At 33.8% G+C, this 26,266-nt stretch overlaps 4 protein-coding genes across 9 annotated transcripts; 2 read left to right on the forward strand and 2 right to left on the reverse strand.

The window, feature by feature from the left end:
• Positions 1-2,078: 2,078 nt before the first annotated feature.
• On the reverse strand, positions 2,079-10,565 carry LOC110612176 (cyclin-T1-4). Of its 6 annotated transcripts, XR_006350245.1 has the most exons (8): positions 10,252-10,565; positions 8,933-9,488; positions 8,629-8,710; positions 8,056-8,235; positions 7,500-7,675; positions 3,166-3,525; positions 2,771-2,916; positions 2,079-2,369 (listed from the first exon to the last, which is right to left on the reverse strand). XR_006350245.1 is itself a non-coding variant. In XM_021752879.2 (7 exons), exons 2-7 carry the CDS (start codon positions 9,481-9,483, stop codon positions 2,338-2,340), a joined length of 1,167 nt encoding a protein of 388 aa, XP_021608571.1. In that variant the 5' UTR covers positions 9,484-9,488; positions 10,252-10,562; the 3' UTR covers positions 2,079-2,337. The 6 variants fall into 6 exon arrangements, 2 of the variants coding, with proteins under 2 accessions (XP_021608571.1, XP_021608572.1); XR_006350244.1 differs by having other exon boundaries at positions 2,771-3,525; XR_006350246.1 differs by having other exon boundaries at positions 2,771-7,022; positions 10,252-10,563.
• A 1,342-nt stretch (positions 10,566-11,907) lies between these two features.
• LOC110612177 (probable membrane-associated kinase regulator 1) lies at positions 11,908-13,458 on the forward strand. The gene has a single exon (XM_021752881.2). It carries the CDS (start codon positions 12,089-12,091, stop codon positions 13,118-13,120), a length of 1,032 nt encoding a protein of 343 aa, XP_021608573.1. The 5' UTR covers positions 11,908-12,088; the 3' UTR covers positions 13,121-13,458.
• A 5,143-nt stretch (positions 13,459-18,601) lies between these two features.
• LOC110612196 lies at positions 18,602-19,761 on the forward strand. The gene has a single exon (XM_021752902.2). The coding sequence runs from the start codon at positions 18,844-18,846 to the stop codon at positions 19,558-19,560; it is 717 nt and encodes a 238-aa protein (XP_021608594.1). The 5' UTR covers positions 18,602-18,843; the 3' UTR covers positions 19,561-19,761.
• Positions 19,762-20,347: 586 nt separating this feature from the next.
• LOC110610781 (probable LRR receptor-like serine/threonine-protein kinase At1g67720) lies at positions 20,348-23,750 on the reverse strand. The gene is made up of 9 exons (XM_021750855.2): positions 23,458-23,750; positions 22,835-23,381; positions 22,264-22,727; positions 22,023-22,158; positions 21,853-21,924; positions 21,705-21,773; positions 21,388-21,459; positions 20,947-21,018; positions 20,348-20,835 (listed from the first exon to the last, which is right to left on the reverse strand). The coding sequence occupies exons 1-9, from the start codon at positions 23,534-23,536 to the stop codon at positions 20,793-20,795; spliced, it is 1,554 nt and encodes a 517-aa protein (XP_021606547.1). The 5' UTR covers positions 23,537-23,750; the 3' UTR covers positions 20,348-20,792.
• Between the last annotated feature and the right edge of the window lie 2,516 nt (positions 23,751-26,266).

Raw genomic sequence — 26,266 nt, forward strand, 5'->3', positions numbered from 1 at the left:
ATAAATTTTTTGACCAAATATATATGTTACATGTTATATCTAGTTAAAAAAAAAAAATTTTTTTTTTACCATGTTAGATGCTATTAAACTCGGCATGACATATTTCTTTAATCCTTTGCAATCTCTTCAATTTAATAAAAATTCGTCCTCCTCCATTTTATCTGAATTTTAAAAAAGAAATTTTAGAAAGGAAATGAACTAAAAGTAGAGGGCCACAACTCCAGCAAAGCAATAAAACACACTTTATTTGAAGCAGTTCCATCCTCACCATCATTGGCCCATCTTCACTATCACTAGCTTTCTCTTCCGCCATCGTCGCAGTTGCAATTGCTTCTACTCTTACCGACTAGTCGCTGCCTACCACTTCATCATCATCGTCTTCAATCCCGATGGAGGACCTGATTGTGGGATCCACGAGGGATGATAGTAGCAAATCACATAGAATCATGACTGTTGATCGTCAAGGAGAGTACTCTGCCGTTTGCCAATGGATGGTCCACAACTTTCCTCATATTGAAGCACCAACTTCCTCCTCTATCTCTTTCGCCATCATTGCAACTACAGTTGTATATACTCTTTCTGCGAGCTTTCTCCCTAGGATGAGCACATAGACATTCTGTCCAGTCATGTGACCTTTCACGTATGCAACATCTCACCTTAAACTCATACATATAAAAGTAATCATAAGAGAAGGCATCTAGAGGCATACATATAAAAGTAATCATAAGAGAAGACATCTAGAAGCGAGTTTAGATTATTGCTCAACGATTTTGGCTTGTTTGATGGAAAGTAATGGTGTAGCACTGTTAAAAAGTCTGGAAATGAAAACTAGCATTTCCACAACTCCAGAAAGAGTAAAAATGACGTTTACTTGTCGAAAAATGAGAGATTTAAATGATCAAATTTAAATATGAAAAAACTCTCTAATCCTCATTTGAAAATAATCAAGAAATCTGACTGGATAATATTTCAATCAACGCGACTAAAGTGGTAAAATATTAAAAAATCTATCAAAAATTTATTTGAATGATTATTTTAAATAAATATTTAAATATTAATAATTTTTTTAAAATAAATTAAAATTTAATAATTATAATAAAATAATAATTTAAATTCAATGAACATAAATAAAAATTACCCAATTTTAGAATGACAAATTTCTATTCAAACGCTTCTCTTTATCCCTTGTTCCACCAACCAACAACCGCCCTTTTTTCCGTAAAGTTTAATTTGACTTTACAATTCAAACTGTTGCCGAGGAAAATACCCAAGTCAAATATTAATTAGAGCATTTAAAAATAATAAAAATAAGGTTTAGCATAAATCAATTATAAATCATTTTAACAAGGGAATAACTACTTTTTTTTCTGGCATCACTTTGAGAAAATAATTTTTGTTCGGTTTTTGTTTGGTAATAGAAAATTGATTAAAAAGCCAAATTTATCTCTAAATTAAATTAAAAAATTAAAAATACTAAATTTACTTTTAAAAATACCTAGTACCATTTTTTGTTAAATTTAACCCTAAATTATTATTAAAAAATTAATTACGCTCTATTTAATTGAAGGGCATTTTTAAATAAAAATAAAAATTAATATTTTTAACCCGGTAAATTTAACCTTTTTGCTAAAAAAAAAAAAAATTTGACCCTAAATTTGACTTTCGGGTCATCCCAGACTACCCAATTGCCATGTTGGGAGATCAATATGAATGTGTTATATTAGATCACTAATCTTTCTGTATCGTGAACTAAAATTCCACTTACGTTGAAGCAACTCAAATAATGCAAGAAACCTCAAATGCAGGCTCCACATCAAGCTTTTAATAACTAGCTGGCCCTTCTGATTCATACAAATGCTGGTTAAACTCTTTTTCTCGCTTGCTAGATTCACGAAGCAAACAATCTTTAACACCAAGACCATCCCTACCTGGATCTGCTTCCAAGCATCATTTTTGCAGGGCAATCCAATATTGCAGAGGGTATAAAGAGCTACCTTGGCAAAGGATTGGTGATCTCTCCACAAATCTACAGCACTCTCAATAATAACAAGAAAAATTAAAACCATGGACACCACCCAGAAATTAAAATATTCAGCCTCATTCCACTAGGACGACACTCTTACAGCTCACGAATCATATCCATTTAATGTTAATCAACAGCAAATTTTGACACACAGATACCTGAATATCCTCTCGTTTGCAAGCCTTTCACATTGCAAAACACTATCCATGATCATCTCTACAATACCAAAACATGTATATTCTGATTTCAATTTGTATCCACAAGGCCTAGAGTCTACCATCAGCCGACAAGCCTACCAAACTAGTAACATCTTATTAAAAGAGCTCCATCAACTGCTGTGCTACATCTGCATCAAACAGCTAAACATAATTAGCAATATGAATCAATGGACAAGCATAATAAAGCCTCGCCCTAACATAAAGTTAATTCAACGATGTTGAAGTCAAATTGTGAAATCTGAGTTGCCCAAATATTTTAACCAACAATTACCACTTCGTTAATCTTAGAAAGGGGTAAATAAAAGCTTCAGTAGTCCTGATAAGCAATTAATCAATTTCTAAACTTTCAAAACAACAACTACTAGGTCCTCAGTCCCAACTAATGAGTACAAGCCCCCAAATTTGTTAAATAAGTCAAGACTCAAAACTAGAACCTCCTATTACTACCAAATGGTTTGAACACAAAACTTTTATGAATTGTAAACATCTATATGCAAATTGAATGTAAATGATAATTATGCATAGTTACCTTGGATAATGGCCGGTGTGGTTTGAAACTCCTGCCAAATATTCTGGTGACAAGCCAGATCAAAATTTAAAAACCTGGCAGCGAGGTAAGCGGCACCAGCAGCAATATGATGAGGCTTAAACTGAAGCCACAGAGAGCTCCGAAGCCTACAAAAAAGAAAATAACAAAATTTTTTAGATAATGTGCCAAAACTACTGTTGTTCAGCAAATAATAGATGCACAAATAATCAAACCAACCAGCTTGGCCATATTAATATGAATAGGCAACATCATGTGCAACTTGGCATATATTCCCATGAAACCACATTAGCAGTAAGTACAAGAGATAAATATACAACAACAAAACCAAGCATTAGATTCAAAGTGAGAAAGAAAAGCAAGTCATTTTCTCTTACCAACCAAAAATGCAGCAACCCAGGAAGAATATTTTGCAAGAATCTGTGCAGTATTGCTGATAGAGTACCAAAACTATAGCAAACAAGTAATATTCATCTACATACACATCTACTCCCAGGCCCATTTCTGCTGCAGGGGCTTTTTAACTCCAGATACATATACAATTCTAGTAAGAACAAACAGAAACTAGGAGCACAATGCAAATAATTAACTTCTTAGACCAGTCATCTGCATCTTCTGCCAACAACTCGATCTGGAAAGCTCCGCCAAAACACATGCACTAATGCTTATGAAGCACACATGCAACCCCAAAATTACAAGATGCCACCACCCCAAATCCTCTAGCAGGCACAGATAAGCTACAACATTTATACTCGTGAGAATAAAAGCATGAGGTACAATTGATACAGAGTTTGAAGCTAGAATACACACACAAACACACACACACCCAATCCATGCCGAGTAGAGAATCTTTGGCTGAAATATGAAAAGGGTGAATTTCAACAATGGTTATTGAACTCATCATTATTTAACATAATTACTAAACTTTAATTTGCATCAACAAAATAACCAAACTACAATTTTGATCCCATAGGGTCAATGTTGTTACTTTCTCATAGAATTTCACCCAAATTGATTTCCATTGAAACAAAATCAAAGTTTAGTGTTTTTACCAATACAAATTGAATTCAATTACTAATAAAATTTACTGGTAAGTTCAATGATCAAGGACAAAATTGAACCATACAATATTAAAACCATACTTTCTTCTATTAAAATATTCAACCTGTCTCAAGAAAATTTGTAAACATTTTTTTTTTTAAAAAAAAGAGAGAATTGAATAGATGAAAGAGGCAACCAGGCATGAACGTCTGGGATATCTCACCCACTGCGACTGCAGAGAACAGTTGTGACATTTTTTTAATAACTTTGCTTCCCTCAATCTCCAAATATGTTCCATGGAAGTGTACAAACAAACCACATATAATCCAGGGAAGAGAGAAGGGGGGAGGGAGTGTTCTGAACATGAGACCTTCAAGATTTTGCCCTTTCGGCTGCCACCTTGAGGGCCCATGCTGGAGGTATTTAGAAAATATGCTCATGTTGAACTCTGAAAGATTGTCTCTCTTTTCCTTTTAGAAGTAGGGGGAAAAAGATATAGCAGCATCTATGGTTCAACTTTTCTTTTATTAACAGAATAGATAGCCCTATACATGACTACAATGAGCCAATCTTCGAGGCTCTTTTCTCACTGAACAAAGCAGCACATGAACCAGAGGCATTTGCAGTGAGTGTAATTGTGTTGTGAAATAAATTTTTTAGCTGGAATCCAGAGACATTTTTTACAAGCAGCCAGAACACCAGAAATCACTTCTCAAGGGAACATAATTTTAAGCATTACAAGAATCAGGCTTGACAACCTTCAGAAGTACATGGTGAAGGAATGAAACAAAAAGAAGCTAACAATAAGATCATTTTTTAGCCAGGAAAAATACATTTATTTAATTAACATATCATGGGCTTGTGCAATTTGTAATCTGCACAGAGACAATTATTATATAACATTCTTTATCTCAGTTAAAATTATCACTAGATGAGTCAAAGTGCAAGAAGAAAACAGCAAAAGGCATACTAAGCCTATCAAAGCAATAGGTACAGACACCAAACTGACACCTAACATGACTCCATGACAACTAGCCTGTATTTGAAAGAAAAATTGCTTTCTTTTTCATTTTGCGACCTCTTTCTTCACAAAAGAGGGATCAAGGAGAAGAACCTTTCCTCATCCGTTCACATTGCCAGCTTTTGGTTGAGATTAGTCAAAAGCATTTCAGGAATTTACAAGCTACAGAGAATGCATTTACATATAAAAACAACAATGTAAAACAATTTCTAGAACAGTGAGAAGCCATATTCTTTCCTTTGGCACCTTAATGCATTATGCCTAATTCAATTAATTCTATACTGGACCAAAGAAGAGAGAATGACAGACATTCAAAGTTTAATACAATGAGTCATCTATAGAGGTGTAATATTTGTAATCCTAAACCAAGAAATGAACTCTCAGAAATGATCACATCCTACAAACTCATCAGACAAGTAAATGAGGGAGATGTGTGGGGAGGATAAAACTACACATTTCTGTGGATAACATATGAACATGTGATCATGTTAGAATATCAGAAAAGCAAAGGTAGCAAAAAAAAAAATCAAATCAAATTAGTTACGGGAAAAAGGAAGGGAAAAAATTGGAGGTAACTTTTACCTTGCAAAATATGATTATGTCCTTATTAGTGGAGGTTGTTACCTATAATTTTTTTTCTTTTGTTTTCCCCCCTTTCAGTATCTCAATAAAAGAATTGCATGATAAGTTTTTTCTACGTATTGTGCCAGCCAAAGGGTGCACTCCTGTTCAGGCACCTGCCTGGCTGCCTTAGCTTGGCAGAGGCACTAGCAACCTGTGCACATTGGGCCTTAGCACACCTTTAAAAACTATACTTTCACTAGAGAATGCTTTTTTCTTCAAGAATATAATCTCTTGATTTTCATTTAATATGAAATGCATGTACTTTCAAAGGTGAAAATATTGAACAGGAAGTATAATAATGTCCTCTTTATATATATATATATATAACACAGAAGGTAAGTATCCTCTTTACTGAAAAGAAAGATAATAAGCATCCTCCAATTAAAAAAAACAACTTATATACTAGATTGCTGTTGAAGAGAAAAAGAAGTGACAGCAAGAGAAGTCAAGATACAAAATGATAAGAGATATGGAGAACATATTTCATGCATATAGCATAATATAATGTTATATGTATACATAAATTAAGGCTGAAAAAAGGTTTAAGTTAACAATAGACCATCTCTATCAAAACTTCCAGCAGTATTAGGAAGTCCATTTTAGGGATCGAGTAATACTGTTAATAGTGGTCTCCCAATTGGAAGGTCTTCACCATGTGACATAATCGATTCAAGTTTTAGCACCTACAAGTACTGGATAAAATATATGCTGTAAACAACTATTAGAAGTTAGAACCCTTCATGAATAGGCTATTTCGTAAATAGGTGGAGTTGTTTGTTCTATCCCCCATCCCTACATGGTTTTTGCTGACAAGATTATGACACTTTTAAATTATACCATCATAAATGACATGTTCCCGCTAAACTGTTAACACAAATACCATTTCAGAACATACACTGAACTCAAACTAGATTATACTATGCAACAGAAACCAATTGAAACTCATGTATCAAATGGAAATACCTTTAGACAAATGTCTGAAATCTTTTTTGATAAAAAAGTATTGTTCATTAATGAATTTGAGCTAGAAAGAAAAAACTAATTTTTGAAAAGCTCAAGAAATGCAAAAATGGATTACGTAAAAATCCAACATGGTTTCACGATAAACTATGCAACTAAAAACATTTTACATGAAAAACAACTAGCACCAATTATTTGAGGAAGCAAGTTACAAAAATCATTTAATGCAGGGGAAGACAACCATAGACAGTCTCTGGTTCAAGCCCAATCAGCAGAATTCCTCCCAATGTCTGAAGGGAGGACAATGGGAAAATCAACCAGGTTTCTCAAACTAGAAGTTTGTATTGAAGGACCTAGAGAATTTGTCCAAATAAGATATGAAAAATTGGAATTAAGTTAAACAGCAAAAGCAATTACGGAATTTCTGAGGCTATCTTTATAGCAGATAACCAGGTTGATGGGGGATATAGTCATGTTTATGTGATCCACATTATATCGGCAGTTCAACTTCAGAGGTTAAAACAAAAAAACTTTCCATGCACAGCATATCAATCCGCCAGATAATAAGCACGCAATCTTGCGTAGACCCTGCAATTATATGCCATGCCAAAAAAATCAATATCCCATACCAGAATTACTAGGCAAAGCAGTTGCTCAAAAGATGAAAATTACTGATGCAAGTACAACAAAGTTTGAACCAAAGAGAACAAGAAGACACCCAGTTTCCTCCTTGGTCCAACCACCCAAGTAACGTGAAACCTCAACAAATATTCTGACTAGTTGAGATTAAACACTCACCAGCCCAGATGTACATAGACAAATCACCATAGCTGCAACAACACTTCCTAAACACAAACTGTGACTTTACTAAATTACTCTCGAGAAATCCGCATATAAACATATCTAAAACAAGACCAAACAAAGTTGCTTCCTGAAGAAAGCACATCAGAATCATAGAAGATTAGTTAAGTTCAAGAGAGCTTGTTTATTTTGTCACTAAAACTAAATGATATACAAATTTCTAAGATTTAATCCAGAATACAACAATGGAATTTATAAACTCACCCTTCACTGACCAAGTTCAAGGCCAAGTTCACCAAAACAGTTTGTGAAAACCCTAATTTGTTAAGGACAGATGTAAGAGGAGCATATGGATGCTGCACATCAAGTTCAAAATTTAGAGTTGTCAGTATCATTTGCTCAGCTTCAATCACTCGCTCCCGATACTGCTCAAACCAATCCTGTTGGAAAAATTCATTTCACGTCAGCATGTCATTTTATTTTTTTAAGACAGCTCCAAATTTGAAGCATGAAGGTACATGAAACATCTAAAAAGATCTGAACAGCTCGTGCAAGTACATGTGCACCCTTAAATGATTGTTCTGAATCTGATATTTATAGCAATATAAAAGAAAGCCAATTTTAGAAGTCACAGGAGGCAAGGAATTTCCACATTTTGCAAAAATGGCATTCCATGAATATAAATTAAAAAAAAAATGGAACCAAAAACCTTTTATTTTTATCTCATAATTTTTATGAGGAGAACAAACAGAATCACTTCACATCTCTTTTAATTGGTTGGGGGAGTGAAGGATTATAAGAAAGGTAAGAAGGTACTCACAACAGGGAGAAGACATGACAAAAAAGTCATATCTTGCTTGTGAAAAATCTCACAAGATGCTCTCAGTACATTGTTCAAAGGGCGTGGCGACTCCTCAGACTTTGAAGCAAGAAAAATAGCAGCAGTAGCAATTAACTGCAACAGTGGCAGACCATTTGTGATGAGCATAACTGTGATAATCTGGAATATGCACCATAAGTCACAGCACACATCTTAAATAAATGTTTGTACCATGATATACAACATCTTCAATGATATCAAATAAGTTTTGAAAGATCAACCCAACCACAAAATTAAATGCAAGAAATACTGAATGAAATGAATTATTAGTTATATAATAAGTGAATGATGTCAAAATAAAAATAACTATAAATGATAATAGTTATGATTTAACCCTTTCTGACACAGAAGTCCCAAAGAGCTAATCCCACAATGCATTTCCAGAAAATTAGTACTTGGATAAATGCTGCAAACAAAACCTTATACCGACTGCTTGTGAAGTATCCTCATTCCTCGAAATAACTTCTATCAATCTAACAAAAAAAATTAAGCAGAAGGGAGTAGCGAACTCACAAATCTATCATGGCAAGCATGTGATCTTCGAACAAAGAAACGATGGCACAAAACCATGGCAGTACCAACAGTGGTTTGAGGCCTGGACACACAATTTGTTTATTAATAAATTTTGTATGAAGAAAAATTGAGAATATAACAAGGGAAAATTTTCTAGGAAGAAAAAATTTATAATATAACAAGGGAAATGAACTGCTGGATTTCTTAGAACCCATAACAAAAACATATGAACAAATTTGTTGGCACAAAAGAATTGAAAACATAGTAATCAATAAATGCACTCAACTCAAGATTAAGCACTTACAACTCAAGCCGCAGTCCAAGATTCTGAAGGAATGCACAGTAAGAATACCGCAAATGGGTTTCTCGTAGTGCATCAATACCATCTTTTCTTGATGGGGAGTGTCTCTCAATCTCATCCCTCGACATAAATACCGGTTCATCATCTTCCAATTTTGTGCGGTCACGTTTGCAGCTGGTAGACGTGGATGTCTCAGCATTTGATCTTGCAGGAGGGACAGAATTGTTGCAGGTTGAAGGAACAGTGGTTTCATAGCTGATGTGTTTCACAAAATGTCTCCCAACGTCTCCCCAAGTGCCAGCACTAAATTTTCTCCTTTTCAAGGATGGAGCACCACTAGGAATATTAACATAATTGTAAGCGTTGTTAATGTGGTCCCTGAAATTTCCAGGGAAGTCATGGAAATGGTTATAATTCCAGTTATGGTTGTAACTGTTGGTCCTATTTGTGTTCATACTTCGGTTCCTGTTATTGTAGTTGTTTCTATTGAAAGAGGACCAACGATCATCATGGAGAGTGCCACCTTGTGAATGGTAATTCCGAGCGAAAGACATTGTTGCTGAAAAATTACCCAAATATTGAAAAATGTCAACGAGATTAAAAGAAATATATATATATATTAGACTTATCCACCAAGATGAAAGTAGTATGCATAATGATGTGAGATACCATAAACCTGATATCTATGTTTCTTTCCAAAACTTATACAATTTCATCATTACACAAGTAGGACAATTACTTTTAGAAGGATGACCTTGACATTCACCAAATTAACCAGTTATATCTAAATTCATGTGTTTATTATATACACTTCAGCTGATTGCTCTAAGTCTCGATATAAATATTTAATCTAAGGGTTATTGAACTCATTTTCGTATGAGGTCGAGCACTCCGCTAATATAGATGTACCCATCAAATAAACAGCAAAATCTCAAAATTTCAAGTTTGGCTAATTAAAAATTCAGACAAAGCTGCACTCTTTTTTTATATTCCTAGCCTAACATCGACGCTCTAAGCATCAACAACTGGGGAAAAAAAGCAGCTCCAAAACAAACCAGCTTAACTCGTCGATAATAACAAATTTAAACGAAATTTAAACATAAGCAATCGAAGAATCTAATTAGCTCGGATCCTAAAAAAGCAGAAGTAAAATCCTTCAGCAACCAAACAAAACATACAATACAAACAGACTATTCGAATTTCAGTACAAACGGCAAATTTTCCGAAGAAAATCGACCACAAAAAGCAAACACTTATAATTGAAAAAAATAATAATATAAGCGATCCTATTATCAAATTAAAAAAAAAAAAAAGAAGATAACCTGATCAGTTATAAATTTAGATCTAAGCCCCGTGATTGAGATAATGAACAAAATTCAGATGAGAAAATTTTCCTTTTTTTGCCTTAGAACTGAGCGTGAAACTGATAAAAGATTGTTATAGGGGTTTAAAAGAAGAGAAAGCGTAAAGGGAGGTCAAAGAAACGAATAGAAGAGAGAGAGAGAGAGAGAGAGACGTGCGCGAATGAAGATAAATATTTGATCTTTTTTTTCCTATCCAAAATTTCGGTGGTTTCTTTTCTTCAGTTCGGTGAGTTTGGTTGGGTTGTTGTTGTTAGGGGTTTTTATTTAGCATCTATGATATAATTAATTCAAGGTCTTGATTTCAACTGGGTTTTGGTTTTACGAATCCGAAAATGGTTTTGGAGTTCCAACTTCCAACCACCACCGTGGCGTTTCAAACGTGCGCAGCTGTGCGTATCATGTGAAGTAGATTTGGATTAGGTCCAGCCCACACGGCCCACGATGTACCAGCAGTGGCCTATGTCTGTTGGGCCAGTTCATAAGCTCAGAGCATATTCCAAGGCAGCATCGCCATCGCGTCTCAAACAATTGACAAAGCCTGCAGGAGGTTCTTCAATGACATACACGCCCACCGGAAAAGGAGCAGCAGCGTTTGCCAACCAATCAGCCATTTATTAGCTTCTTTGAACACATGGTTGTTAGTAAGATTCCACTCAGGATCAAGAAAAAATGTGTGAGGTTAAGTGTGATGATAATGCGCTCAATTTTTGCAGAGAAGAGCTCCTCCGAAGAATGTAGACATTCTACTAGAAAACTCTATACAAAAAAATTTAATCTAATGGGTATCTTAGATAAATTATTAATTTTCTTTTAAATTAAGATTATTAATTAAAATTATTGGTTTAAAATGTGAGATGGAAATAGTATTTTTTTAATAAAATTATTGATTTATTATAATAAAATTGATTGGGTGGACACCTTAATTAACCCATGTTCTAGTTAACTTGTTAATATTAGGCCTGTGTTTGGAAAATGTGATTGCCCATAAATCATTGCTTCTCTTTCACGTGAGAGTAAGTGTACGATCTTCATTTTCGCTGCCTTCATTTAATAAGCATCAATTCCAGAGATTGATCTTCTTGCTGCTGAAAATTACAATAATCAATCCGCATTTATCTGATCACAACCCATGTTTTAATTTCAACGTATTTGAAGAATGATCTAGCAGAAGAAGAGTAAACAAAAATCCCATATAACTAGGTGAACAACTGCTGGGAGTCAGGCTACTAAACCCCAAAATAGTTTTCGTTGTCCCACAAGCAAATGTAATTAAAGAAAAATTATGACTATAAATAATCACCCCCAAATCCAGAGCCTAACTAAACAGCTGCAGAACAGGTCAAACTTGATTAATACAGCTGTGATATGAGTCAGCAGGTACTGTTGATGATGATTACTCGTTACACTAATTACTCAGTTATACATAGAGAGGATTTCTCAGTTCCCAACCCTCCCCACCTTTCACGTTAAGGGCACGTGACGCCAATGCATGCAATCACACAAACACAAGAGAGAGATGGGGAAAGAGACATGTGAGCCTTCGCAGGCTCCCACCTTACCCAGATCCAAAAATGGACCACAATTACTAGTGGGTGGTGGATGGTGGGTGGGGCTTGTTTTCCACTCGCCGCAGCAGAGAGTGAGGTCAAAGAAGTCTCCATCTCTATATCTTCGAATCATTATAAGAAGCATCCATCCTTCTCACTCAATTTTACTTCTCAAAAGTCATCATCATCATTCTCTCTCTCTACCCCTCTTTGCTGATTGTACAATGCAGATAATGTAGCAACCACAGATGGGGAAGAGAAGAGAGAAAGATTCAAGATCATCCCAAACTCTACCCTCGTCACCTTCTCACTCTTTCTCTTCTTCTTCCTCAGATTTTGAGTTCACCATCTCTTTGTCTCCTCGCAAATCTTCCACAGCTCTATGTCCAGCAGACGAGCTTTTCTACAAGGGTCAGCTCTTGCCTCTGCATCTCTCCCCCCGCATTTCCATGGTTCGTACACTCCTTTTAGCCTCTTCAAGCACATCTTCCTCTTCAGATACCACCACCACCGCCTCTCGTTACTCTACCGGCAGCTCCAATGACTCCACCTCCTCCTTCTGTAACGATCTTGTATTGCTCGGAGAGTGTGATTCTTCAAGACCCAGTTCTGTCACTGAAGACGATGAGTTCAAGCGGCTTAACAACACATATCCTCCTCATTTTCAAACCCATGTTCAGTTTAATCCTCAGATCAAGAAGAGCATTAAGTACTTCTCTCTATCGAAATTTTCTTCTGTGTTCAAGAAGGAGCCCAAGAACCGCGAAAACGATGCTGTGTCTGGTTCTTCAGTGAAAAGAATGAGCGCTACAGCAAAGGAGGTGATAAGGAAGTACTTGAAGAAAGTGAAGCCATTGTACGAGAAACTTTCCCAGAAACAACAGCAAAAAATGGGAGGTGTAAATCCAATGCCAACAGAACCAATAAGCAGCATCTCATTCTCCATAAAATCAGATAGACCTGATTACCACTCTGTAAGGAATGCAAGCAAAGAAAGCAACCGAGAATTTTCCCACTCTTTCTCTGGAAACCTGAGGTACCCAAGAAAAAGAAGCTGCGTTTCAAGCTGCCCATCGTCCATGAGGTCATCTCCCAGCCACTCTGGCGTGCTATATAGAAACGGGTTCATGGGTTCAGCCACAAGTAGTAGGGTCGGTGGAGGTATATGCTATGCAGATAATTCATCCATGGAGGAGTTGCAGACTGCTATCCAAGGTGCAATCGCTCATTGCAAGAACTCCATGATGCAAAGCAAGACTGTGATGAGTAATGAAATGTAATTAATTAAAGTTGAGATATTTAACTGAAGAAATTAAGCTAGCTAATTTCACTTTAATCTCTTCTAGTAACGTGCATGTGTTGGGTACATCAATTAATTACTTGTGTTTTTACAAGTTCGATAACTTCGTACGTACTCTTTAATTTATAATTCTGTTTCCAATATTTTAAGCTTCAGTTTTGTCATTTCTAGTTTGTCATGCATGTTTATATATGTAGAGAGAGAGAAAGAGAAAGAGATCCCTGGGCACTTTGATCTTGGTGACTCTGTAACTTTGTTTTGGAAATGGGAACCTACTGCCATTTTAGATTAAACAACTTTAATGATACTTTCTTCTTCATGTGAGTTCTGACTGGGGATATATTAATTGTGTTTGTACGTGACTTCATGATTTTAAAGATAAATCATTAAAATGATGTTCTGTTCAAATAGGTTAATTTTTTATAGATTTAGGTTAAAGGAAAATGCTAAACGCAATTGCTCATAATAACTACTCAAAGCAGAACTCTTAAATTTAAAAATTTACACTGAACTTGAACTATCTCATATATATCTTTCGGATTTTTCTTTTTTTTTTTTTTTGTGGACTGCAATTGTTGACATTAAAGAAAGGATAGCGGAGAACCATGGAGGAAACTTGGCATGGCATTGTTGTTTAGTAATGTTGTAAGCTTCTCTCCGACCAGTTGTGTCGGGTGACGAGAAATGAAGAACAGGACCAATCAAGGGAGAATATTGCGGAAAATTGTTTTAGAGAAGTGGGATCAACAGAAATGTTTCTGGATGTAATTGGTCTGAAGAGTGGGTGAGGGTCCACATTGGTATGAATTTTAATCAATCATATGGGTGAGGGTCCAGCATTAATTATAATCAATCAGAAGGCAGAGATATATAGTAGTACAAGGGAGCTTTTGGCCATTGAGATTTATGGCTATGACTTCCACATCTGCTTTCAGATGACCATCCTTTCGTTTCCCTTCATATGGTATCTATGCCCCTCACCCCAATCCTCAATGGGCCCCTGCATGCATTTCTAGCTACTCATCAGGAATTTAAATTATTGGATGCTTCCTTTAATTACCTCATGTATTTTCTTCTTCTTTTTTTTTTTTTAATTTAAAAAATAGCGATTCTCAATTCTTAGCCAGGGAGACTATGAGACACTATACAGATCCAATTGTTATCGATTAATTTTTAACAAAATCAATCAAATTATAGCGACAAAAATAAATCACCGTTGATTATGTTTAATAGCGACGGATATATGGGTCTGCATCGCTGAAGAATTTTAGCAATGGGTTTTCAGCAATGTCTACAATTCATTGCTTTTCTATAGCTGATTAGAAAACCATTTTCAGAGACAGATTATAATATGTCATTAAGCCCCGTTTATAAAAATACTAGGAATTAGAACAATAATGGAATTGCACATGCTCAATTGAATAATTCTTTGTTATGATGATATTTATGATATTCGAAATGTAATTCTTATTAAGATTATAATACGTGTATATTGATTCGAAAGAAAGTGAATTTGAATAAACTCAAATTATAATTATTTATTTATAATATGTGTATATAGATTCAATATATATAAATTTGGGATACAATTATTTATAATGAATTTATATAAAAAATAAGTGAAATTCACATATTTATATAAAAAGTCTATCATGAATCTAGATAAGAATTGCCCTTTTACAAAGATTCTTCTGGGGAAATAAATCATATTTTTTGATAGCTAAGTTTACTTGGAAGATCTAGTACACTATTTTCAAATAATGGCATTACTTCAGGTGTCTTCAGAAGTCCATTAAGCATCTCTTTAATTGATAAGCAAGAATTGTTTGCATTCAATTTGTTACTCAGATCACTACTCGAGTCTTTTTTTTTTATTTATTTATTGGAGCCTCTGATTTGTCTTTCCATTCCCAATCAGCATATTTATTTCATATTTTGCTCTTGTTTACAAATAAATAAAATTTAAGTAGAGTGTCTTGTATATTGGACACAACTGCATAAAAAAAATATTAACTTTTATAATGCCACAATAATAATTAAGCTAAGGCATATGTAGGTTTTAATCAATCCAAAGTGGAAATTGAGTCAAAATTTTACTACTTCTGGTCTAGCTAGAAGCTGGTGAAGAACCCACATATTGTTTAACACAATAATGGTTCATGTTCACAAAGCATGCAAATCCTAACATCATAACAATAGTAAACACATAATTAAGCATAATTGTCCAGAATTATTGAACTCTAGTTCAGAGAGTTGATCAGAGAATGGCTGCTGGAAGGTACTTGGGGTATTAGTTTTGTCTAAAGATGTTCCAAAAATGTCTCCTTAGGTTGGAGCTTGTATGGTTCATTGCATATGATAAAGCAAAACATGCGTAGAATCAGGCAATAATGTGCATAATTTAGTGCTAGTTTTGGTGTTTCATGATCCTAGCTGTGTGGTATAATACTATTGCATTTCTAGCTTCACGTACAATTAATAAAGCCTCAAAGCAGCAGCAGCAGCAGCGGCTGGTCACCTTTTTTCGGCCCCATTAGAAAATTAGATCATGTGAAGAATAGTGGTAGAGAATTAATGGTCAAATTCCTTGAGAACCCTGTTTGGATTTGTACCCTAATTAAGGACAATCGAATTATTTTTAATTAAATTTGTTTTGATATGAATTCCAATCAAGCATGTGCTTAATGAACCCTTTAAAGTTTTCTGGATGTTTCCACTAAATTAGAAAAAATTTTACTTTTCAAAATTTCGAACTCAAATTTTTAGTAAAAAATGTAAACAGTAGTGTCACGTTTTTATCAAAGCTAATAAATTTAGGCTTTAGTCGAAATGCAAAGTTGTACTGAGAGTTGAGAAATGTAGAAAAGCACAATAATGACATCTCTCAACAAATTCCATAAAATGTGCAAAACCATTCTTATCTTTTCCATTACATTATATCCAGGTTAGTTCCCTTAAAAGTAGGAATCATTATTCATCCCTAATTTAGGGCAACCATCGTTTTATGGTATTTTAATTTTATTGGCGTTGGATCGATTTATTAAAAAATAAAATATTTTAATTTTTTTATTCAAAACAATTTTTTTAAAATATAAGTACAAGTATGATATTCACAGTATAATGTATAGATTTTTCTTTTAAAATATATTTGTTGGCCAATTTTGAGAATTAAGAGAATATGTTTCTATAAAGATAACGTCTAGAAGCAAGGTGTTGCGTGGTGTTATCATTAACAGCTAGGCTTTGCATGAAAACAGCTAAAACCATGCATCAGTTTAATACAATGAGTTTGTGGTCTCCACATATGAGAGATATTTCCCACGTTAATTACAATGTTGCCCTTGTACAAACTTCTTATCCCACACCACAGTTCTCTGGTCCTTTCACAATTCTCCGTCTGTGTTGTCCTTGCTCTGCTCTCTTGTTGTTCCAAAGTAAGAAAATAGAGTTTTAAATCTCTTCTGGGAAAATGGTAACTCTTCATTTTTACCTTTGCTTTGGATTTTTACTGCAAGTTAATTTCTAATTTATAAAATTAAACTCTTTAAGTTTTTTATTTACAAAAATGTTAAGCAACTTGTTTCCACCATAAATATTATATTATTATTATTATAACTATTAATGTATATAATTTAACAACTCATATTTAAAAAAAATAAGCAATTTGATTAATATATTTTTAATTTTAATAAATAAAATATAAAAATATTTTTCTTAAATTTGAAAAAACTAATAATAAAATTTAACATATGAATATTTAACCACATCATAAAGAGCAAAGTTTTCTCTCATCTCTTGCTTTCACATTTATAAGGCTGTCAGGGTGGGTAAACCGAGAAAACTCTTGATGGTCTTTGCTTATATTTTATTAATTTCTTGAGATCGATAGGATCGAAAATTTGTAAAGGTTTATAAAAAAATTATACTAATTTTAGAGAGAAAAAATTAAAAAAAAAAACCTTTTGTGATGAAATTAATTATACAAAATTTCCCCCACAGCAAATGCACATGTATTTAATAATTTCTTTTTCCAAATTGAGTTTTTTTTTTAAGAAAAAAAAAAAGAGCACTTCCCATATAATTCCAAAAGTTAAAAGAAGAAATAATACAAGAAGAATAAACAAGGCTAATTTAGTTTTGCCTATCACATGTTTGGTTGATTGTCTAACTGGGTCTGTTAAAGCTTAAGCATAATTGTCTCCCTCAATAATAGAACAAGGAGAGCCAGGGCCACCACAATGCTTGAAATGATGTGCTACTCAATAATCAAATTTCATATAGCTTTCTATTATAACCAAAAGATTATTCCTATGTTTATTAGCTGTCTGGATTTAATTAGCCCTGTCCAAATCTTAATTGCAAGCTTTTTCAAGTATTCTCCATTATATATATTTCCTGTAACTTGTCCCATTGGTCAATAAAGCCCTCCATTTAAGGACAAAATTACATGTCGTACCTGCAAAGGCCAAACCCTTTTGAAGCCTAACTTGGTCATTTTGATGGTATAATATTTCTTTGATTCAGCTGTCACATGGCAAGAAATTACTCTCATGTGACCACATGCTAGGACTCTTTTCTTTTTCTTGTTTTAGAGTCAATCCTTGTGATCTTATCTTTGACTGATCCAATTTCTTCATAATCAATTGCTGATAACCTAAAGGAAGAAAAACCTTGTTTAAGTTTTCATTATGCATTGCCTGGTTGTGTGTGTCTCAATTTTTAGATTTCAGAATTTTTTTTGCTTCAAAATTTAAATTATGTTACTGTATGTATACAAAAAATTTTCCAATGAAAATCAACGCTTCAATTATTTTACCTTTCAATTGTATATTTATCATTTTTATGAGAGTATTTTGATTTAAACCAAATGAAGTAAATTAATTTAAAAATTAAGTTTAATTTTATATCTTTTTAGTTTAATTTGATTTTAATCAAAAAATATTTAGTAAAACTGAATCAAATAGATTAGTTAGTAATATTATGTCGTTCTAGGAAGATCATACCCTAATAAAAATTAAAATATTTCAATTAAATTTTAAAATATTAAAAATAAAAAATAAAAAATAAAATATTCTTAAAAATTTAATTAATCAATTAAACTGAACTAGACCGGTTTAATTCAGATTATTTTCTACTTTAATTTTATTTTATTTTTTGAATAAATACTAAATTTTAATTTCAATTCGATTTTAAACCGTTCACTCTTATTATTTACTCTTTAATTTTTAACTTGTAAAATAATTTAATTTTACAATTCAAGTATAATATTTACTAGTTCTTATAAGAATTGAGTTATTTGATAATTAAAAATGGAAAGAGTGATATGTAATTATTGGAGTTAGTAAATTGTTAATAATTAAAAAATTGTAGAGGTAAAACAAAAAAGTTATGGGAGTAAATTATGAGTTTAGGCAGAAAAGTAAAAATTTCCATGGTATCCATGTGATGTGATGTCCCCATATTGTAAACAGTCTCTGAGCTCAGTTGTTAGGGGTTCACCAGACCACAATCATTTTTATAATCTCACCGTCCAAAACAATTACTCTCCATAACAAAACAAAGGAAGCAGATTAAAAATGAACGTTGCACAATTAATTAAATCATCTTCTGCCCTTTATATATCACAAATCCCATGCATCTCTTCATACAAACCTCACCCATCTTCACAAACTCTCTCTCCTTCTTCTTGGCTGGACATACAAAATGGTCTCGCTGGAAACAGTTCAAGCGACCTCTAGATCCATTGATCAAACTTCGAGTCCTAGAATTTCTTTCTCTGCAGAATTTCTTGATGAAAACAACTTCATTTCCATTAGTCCAAACACTTTGCAGCCTGAAGAAGACCATGAAATGGAAAGAGAAAAGGCAAGAAATGCAGAATTTGAGTTCCTCTCAGGCAATATGAGTAGCCACGCCATTTTAACTGCAGACGAGCTCTTTTTTGAAGGGAAGTTACTTCCCTTCTGGCAAATGCAGCAATCTGAGAAACTCCATAAAATCAGCCTCAAAAGTAAAGAAACTATGGAAGTAGAAGAAGAAGAGGAGGTGAACAAGGAGGAGCCTAGAGTAAGTTGGTTTGTTGATGATGACCCATCTCCAAGGCCCCCAAAATGCACAGTTCTCTGGAAAGAATTGCTGAGGTTAAAGAAGCAACGTGCTTCTTCTCTCTCACCATCATCATCTTCCTCCTCAACATCATCTTCTTCTAGCTCCCTAGCCGATATCGTTACCACAGTAGAAGCCAAACAAGGCTCTGGAAACAGAGACAAGCAAGGGAAAAGGATGAAGAAAGGATTGGAGAGAACCAGATCAGCTACTATTAGGATAAGGCCAATGATAAATGTGCCCATTTGCAGCCCGGTGAAGAGCAGTCCTTTGCCACCTTTGTTTCCCCTTAAGAAGGGGAGATTAGAAAGATGAGGTGAGGAGAAAAGGTGGTAGCTCAAGCTTGTCTGCGTTCTGTAGGATTGTCTAATATGTTGAGCTTTCTTATCAGTTCTTTCATTTCAAGTCGACTTCAGACTCTTTTTTTTTTATAATTTTATTTCCCTACTTCTGTATCTAGATTATGTTAATTTCGATGAATCTTTTAAATTATAATGTAAATGATAACATTACATATGTTATTGACTATAATTTTAGCTGCTTTATTTTTGTATTTCAATACTAAGCCAAACAAAGCCTGAAAAAGCTTTAGTTATGACTTGTGGATCAGAAACATTAGGAAAGAGATGAGGGCACATGCAGTAGGCAGAGCCTGAGAATTGGGACGGCCCACATGCGATGATGGAATCTGATCAATGGTCTTAAACTGAAACTAAATGCACGTTTTCTAAGATGGGAGTATCATGTGGAGTACTTCTCACTGCCCATTATTGAATATCTATGAACTGTTATTGCCTTTCTTCCTACTTTCACAGTACACATGCCACTCTTTCTCGGTACTCACAGTTGAAAAGCAAATAAGGCTTGACAGTCCGTAAAATTATTAAGGAACAATGGAAGGAAATTGAGAAGATCTCATCTATGATATCAAAGATTCCTACAGACACTATAACAAAGAAACAAAAAATGATGATGACAATGATAATGAAGAAGAAGAAGAGCACATTTAGAAGGAAAAGAAAAGATTCCTCGTGACCTACAAACAATCAAAAGGTTTGCAGTTCACCGTTGTATAGAGAGTGCTACTGAATAATATAAGAAATTAAGCCGCTGCAAATGATCAAACCTTCCATTGTATATAAAATCTAGAAACATTTGTTTCCACATATTACATGATGAAAATAAAAGAAAAATACACCATAAAGAATGACCCGCATATGGACTTGTAATTTACATCCAAGGTTGAGGACATGATACAGTTATCCTGTGTTAAAAGAAATAGAAATAAAAAATTGATATTCATATGAATAAATACTTTTAAGCATACATCTGGGGATCCCTGAAGTGAATTATGGAGCTCGTATAAGGTCAAACCAGAGAAAGCTGATGCCGCAAATCTTCCAGCATAACAGAGAAAGCTTTCAGCAGCAGAATTTTCAAAGCTCTATGGATTTCTAAAAAACAATCAATGAGTGGAATCAGGTTTGGTGATAAATGCATCCTTGATTCCTTGTCACCTTTGCCTTGAGTGCAATGAGTTTGTTTGCTCAAGAAGGTGCTGGAGATGAAAACTGATTTCCAGGAGAGATCCTAAAAACAAATTCAATTTAGACATTCAGATTTAACAGGCAACTACTAATGCTTATCTTTTTGATAATAACTGACCATGCACATAATAAGAGTTCTGTATTCCAAGCTTACCTAAGGTCCAGCCCAGGTTTTCCAGTAAGGCTATTTGGAATATGACCAGTTAGATTATTGTTCTGTAAAAATCTGTCCAAGGCGAGAATTAAGTCAGGTACAGAGAATGAAATTAACTAAATTATCACATTAACATTCCACCAAAAAAGAATATATAAGGAGAAAAAGGCATGCAAAAACAGGAATGTGTAAATTTACAGTAGATAAATGTCCCTTAATTGGGCACCCCTGAATTTGTTTAATATACCCTAATTGACTTAACCATAAAATAAGCAATTAGTATGACAGTGACAAGCAGGAAACACCTAAAAGCATCCTGACCAAGCTGCCAACCATACTGACTACAATATGTATTTAATGGTAGCAGAGGCAAGTAAGCAATGGATAGAATGTCAAACAAAGGAAAAAAGAAGTCGGAATATTTTCTCATGTAAGACTTACAGTTCACGCAGGTTCTGAATACTTCCAAATGATGAAGGGATCTCTCCGGTGAATTGATTGTTTTCCAAGTGCCTTTAAAAGAAAAGCAACATCACATCAGAAGAACCAAACCGAAGTGCATATAAGTAGCATCCAAATAATTTATCCCCCGATATTTCAACAAATTAAAATAGAACGAACCAACACCACACTCTCCTCCGCCCCCAACAAAAAGACATGCCAAATACCCTATTGCCCTAAGATAATAAGAGTAATAGACTCAATTTGGAATCCATAATCCAATAGAAATGGTGTTACCGAAAAAGGGGGAATCTTACAATGTTTGCAGAAACTTTAATGAACCGATATCAGGAATTGAACCAGACAAATTGTTATTTCCAAGCCAGCTGTCAAAACAACAAATAATCAGTATACAAATTCCTATTCAGTTTCGTTTTATATACAAATTTAGTATTGACAACCTACATGTCCGTCAATGCAGTCATTCTGGCAATACCTGGTGACACTGATCCTGAAAGGCCCATGTTTGTCAGATTCCTGTAGAAGTGATGGAAAGAATAAGAAAATTGTTCGTGAAGCAATGATAACTATTGAAAAAAAATCTCTGTCATGAGTCATGACTAAGTTGGACTAACAATGCAATGACACGAATTCGGGGGCCCTCGGAGCATGTAATTCCAGACCATGAATACTGACGAGGCATACAAGGATCACCACTCCAGTCAACTGGAGGGTTACGGAGACTGCTTTTCAGTTTTTCCAAAGCGATTACTGTAACAAGAACACAAAACCCATTTAACCGGTACGTTCCTTGAGAATTTTAGATAAAGAAACATGTTGAAACTTAGAATAACATTTTAAATGTTGGACTCATACCATCTCTTGTACGAGTTATTCCTCCAAGCACCATGACCTCAAAAATCTCTCCCCCATTAATCAATGGAGGAGAACTAGAACCAGCAGAGGGAGTCAAAGTAACAGTAGTAAGCCCAACAAGAGGCCACTGCGTTGCAAAGACGGAAGAGCCTACATGTGTGACGGTAAAATTTTTGTAATATGTTATCCCATTTATGCTGACATTAAACTCTCTTGAAGGCACGGCAGATGAATTACGATCATCTGCGAAGTATAAAGCAATGTAGTAAATGGAGTTCCGAAGGGGAGCCAGAGGCCATCTCAACTCCAGGGGACCAGATTGACTTGTCGTCAACTCCGTTTCAAATACCTTCGAGGGAGGAAGATTCCATATACCGGAAATTGATAGATTATTGTTTTTCGATATGGTGGGATCTTTTTCTCCAAATGGCTCCCAAAACCGATCAAATCGATCATCAGGGTATCTGACAAAAACCAAAGAATTTGTTTATGTTAAGAATAAGAATACAAACCATGACTTGTTCAATACCCAATTTTCTATTACGATAGAGAAGCTAATTTTAGAACTCACCGAATTACGGATCCATTGTATCCAAAACTGTGTCTGGCAACCAAGCTGAGGCCATATCGCTTAAAATCTGTGGAATTATACAACGAATCCCCCAAAATCACAAACTCCAAAGCAGAAATAAACGGGTCCGAATGCGTGTAAGAATTTGCCCCGATACACAAACTCATAGTCTTCCCCTGAGCCAGAAAAACCCCTTCATAGTATGACGACATGCCGTTGGTGTAATCTTTCGTCGTATTCACCACGCTCCAGAAAGTTCCGTCCACAATCTGATCGAATACTGGGGGTTCAGCATCACCGTTGATCCCTCCATAGAAGTACGTAGTCCTAATCAAGTATTTGGCACCGCGGAAAACCGGAACCACGTAGCAGAACTTTTCATGAAGATTGTTCTTCAGAGGGAATGATTGGACGGTGGAGAGGATAGGAGCCAGGACAGGCATTGAAAGCTTCTTGGGAGTGCCTCTGGAAATGAAACCGGCATCCGGAAGCCATCGACGACCCGCGATTATGGAAGAAGCGGTGGTGCCGCAATTAATTAAAATACCTGCAAAACCCACATAAATTTTTTCAAAAAACAGTTTCTTTACAGAGAAAACTGAAAACAAAACATCAATTATTACCTCTAGGAGGAGGGAATTGAGAAACGGAGAAGGAGAGAAGAGAAAAGATTATAATGAGGAAGAAAGAAAGAAATGACATGGTCAAAAAATTGGCACGTAATGGATACAGGGCAGAAAACAAGAAAGAAAGTGAAAAAGGAATGAGCTCGGAGGTGTTTGTTCGGAGAGTTGAGAGGCGGTAGCGGGTGGGAAAGCGCTTGAATGGGTCTTTGAGAGAGTGTTGCAAGAAAGGAATAGGGAGTGAGGGGTTAGGGAAGACGGAAGGAATTTTAGGGACGCGGGAAAGGAGATGGAATTGGAAAGGGCCAGGTCAAACAGCAAGGCGGCAGTTAGCGTCCGTTTGGTTGAGTTGGATTACGTGGGTTAGGTAGAAGTTAATTAGGAAATTATGCACTTTTTTTTAGTAAGTTATATATATATATATATTTGAATTTGAACAAGTTCTTTCCTTAAAAAAAAAAAAATTATAACTATTTTTCCTTTTATAAGGTAATATTTATATATATTAAATATAAGGAAAATTCAATTTGCAAACTTGTATATTTTAAGATTTCTATAAACTTTCGCCATGAAATTTGATCCGTAAATTGTTGTTTATTCAAATTAGATGCTGTAATAATATTACTTGAATCAATATTTACTTGTTAATCATAATGTAATTTCTCATTAACGGCCGTTTTTTCCTGTTATTTTGTTTCTCATCATATTTCCTTTGTTTTGATTATATTAACTTATTATCTTATAATAAAAGAAACAAATAACTTTTTACTATTTCTCAACAAAAACAAACTTCAAGCAATCTAAAATCGTGACTTTCTTATATTTTATGAAAAATATCTAATTATGTTATATTGTTTTAACAAAATAATTAATATCACGTTAAAAATGTTAATCATTAAGAAATTCCTATATATATAAAAAAAAAGGAAATTCCCATGATAAGGTTGGGTAGTTAAATTAGCAATCAAAACTATTATACAGGTGGGTGGAATTTTCTTCTCAGATTTAAAATTTTCTACCTCAGCTATATTAGAAAAATATTTATTTAGATTATGGTTGTGTAATTATATAATGGGTGAATATAAAATTTTATATATTTAAATAAATTTTAAATTTGATCTAAATAAAAATTATCATATTTAGTTGGACACAGTCAAATGTATTTGTTCAAAATTCATGATGTAGTATTTAATAAATAGTAAGTGGAGTGGATAATATAATAAACTTGGATAGTGACATTAGAGGCAGACCTCTAGAGGGTCTCCACTACTCTCATTATCTTTAGAGATATCGTTAGTTTAAAATGAAAATAAAAAAAGAAAAATAAAAAACATATAAATAAATATAGTTAGTTTATATAATTAAAACAAGCATATAAATAAATTTAATAAATAATTTAGATAATTTAGATATAACTATGAGTTATATATTTTTAGTTACTGCATTCAATTAAATTAGACTTTTAATTTTTTAATTTAAAGAAGAAATATAATTATTATGTGACATCAAACTTCATACCTCAATTTGTAAACTGGTGTTGCTATCACGTGCTCTAGTCCAATGTGTTGGGTGGTTGCTTTACTTGCTTCATATTATGTGATGCCCACACGTCGGACATGATTACCACGTCATGTTCACGATTGACCGGTTCTTTTCTGTTGGACAATACACATGAAATGATATAAAAATATTTTATTTAAAAATAATTTAATTAATCACCAAAGAGAATACAAGATTAGCCCTCGCACCCGCAAGCGTTATAAAATTCAAGAAAATTAAGGGCAACATAAAAATCTTAAATTAGATGGACCATCTTGAGGATTCTATGACAAAACTAAAAAAAAATAACGAAGCCGCATAGATAAATGGATTTTCTGGCAAGAAGGTTAAAAGATACAATCTTAAATATGAAAAGTTAGTTGATGATAATATATAAAATATAAGTTCTATCACAATTGAGATATATGTATATTCTCATCATTAATTTTCTATTTAAGCATGAGTTGAACACCGACCTGTTCATTCAAAATTATAGACGGAAAGAATTTTCAAATTCTTTTAATTTATTCTAATTCTTTAATTTCAACCTCCTTAAACTATGTCTTTCCTTTAGTCTCCATACATAATTTTAAATGTGCATATTATAATAAATCTGATATAATAAATGTTAAAAATGACATGACTTAAACCAATTAAGTATTAAATGAACCAATTACATATCATAAATGAATCATATAATAAAAAGTATTTTTATTTATTTTAAAATGATAAGTCTAAAATATACCTTATACATAAATAAATATAAATACTCTTTTACTCTGAAAAAAAAAAAAATTCATTTTATTTTCTTTAATCTCTTAATTTATTATGCAACAAATATGAAAAACACACCCAACTCCATTACTGTTCTCATTTACTTTTTAAAATGATTACTCACCTTAACTTTTCAAAACCAATCTAAGTGTCACTACCTTATGAATCCCAAATCTCATAGCTCATTAATAGCAAAGGTTAATAGCGAAGGGTGAAGGTAGCAGAGCTCAATAGTCTCTTATTTGCATATTTCGAGATACTATTTATAAAAAATACCTCTTATTATATTAATCTTGTCACACCATTTGAAGGGATAAAAAACTGATAGACAAATTGAATTTGGACACTCCATGATTTGTAAAAGCTATACAACAAATTAAACTAAACAAAGCATATCACATATGAAGCAAGCAATCCATACAATAAAAGGTATGGCAAACAAATAAATTCTCTAAAAAACCACTATTATTGAAAAAAAAATCAACAAAATTTATTT

Source organism: Manihot esculenta, chromosome 3 (assembly GCF_001659605.2).
Source record: "Manihot esculenta cultivar AM560-2 chromosome 3, M.esculenta_v8, whole genome shotgun sequence".
In the NCBI taxonomy this organism is placed as follows: Eukaryota; Viridiplantae; Streptophyta; class Magnoliopsida; order Malpighiales; family Euphorbiaceae; genus Manihot; species Manihot esculenta.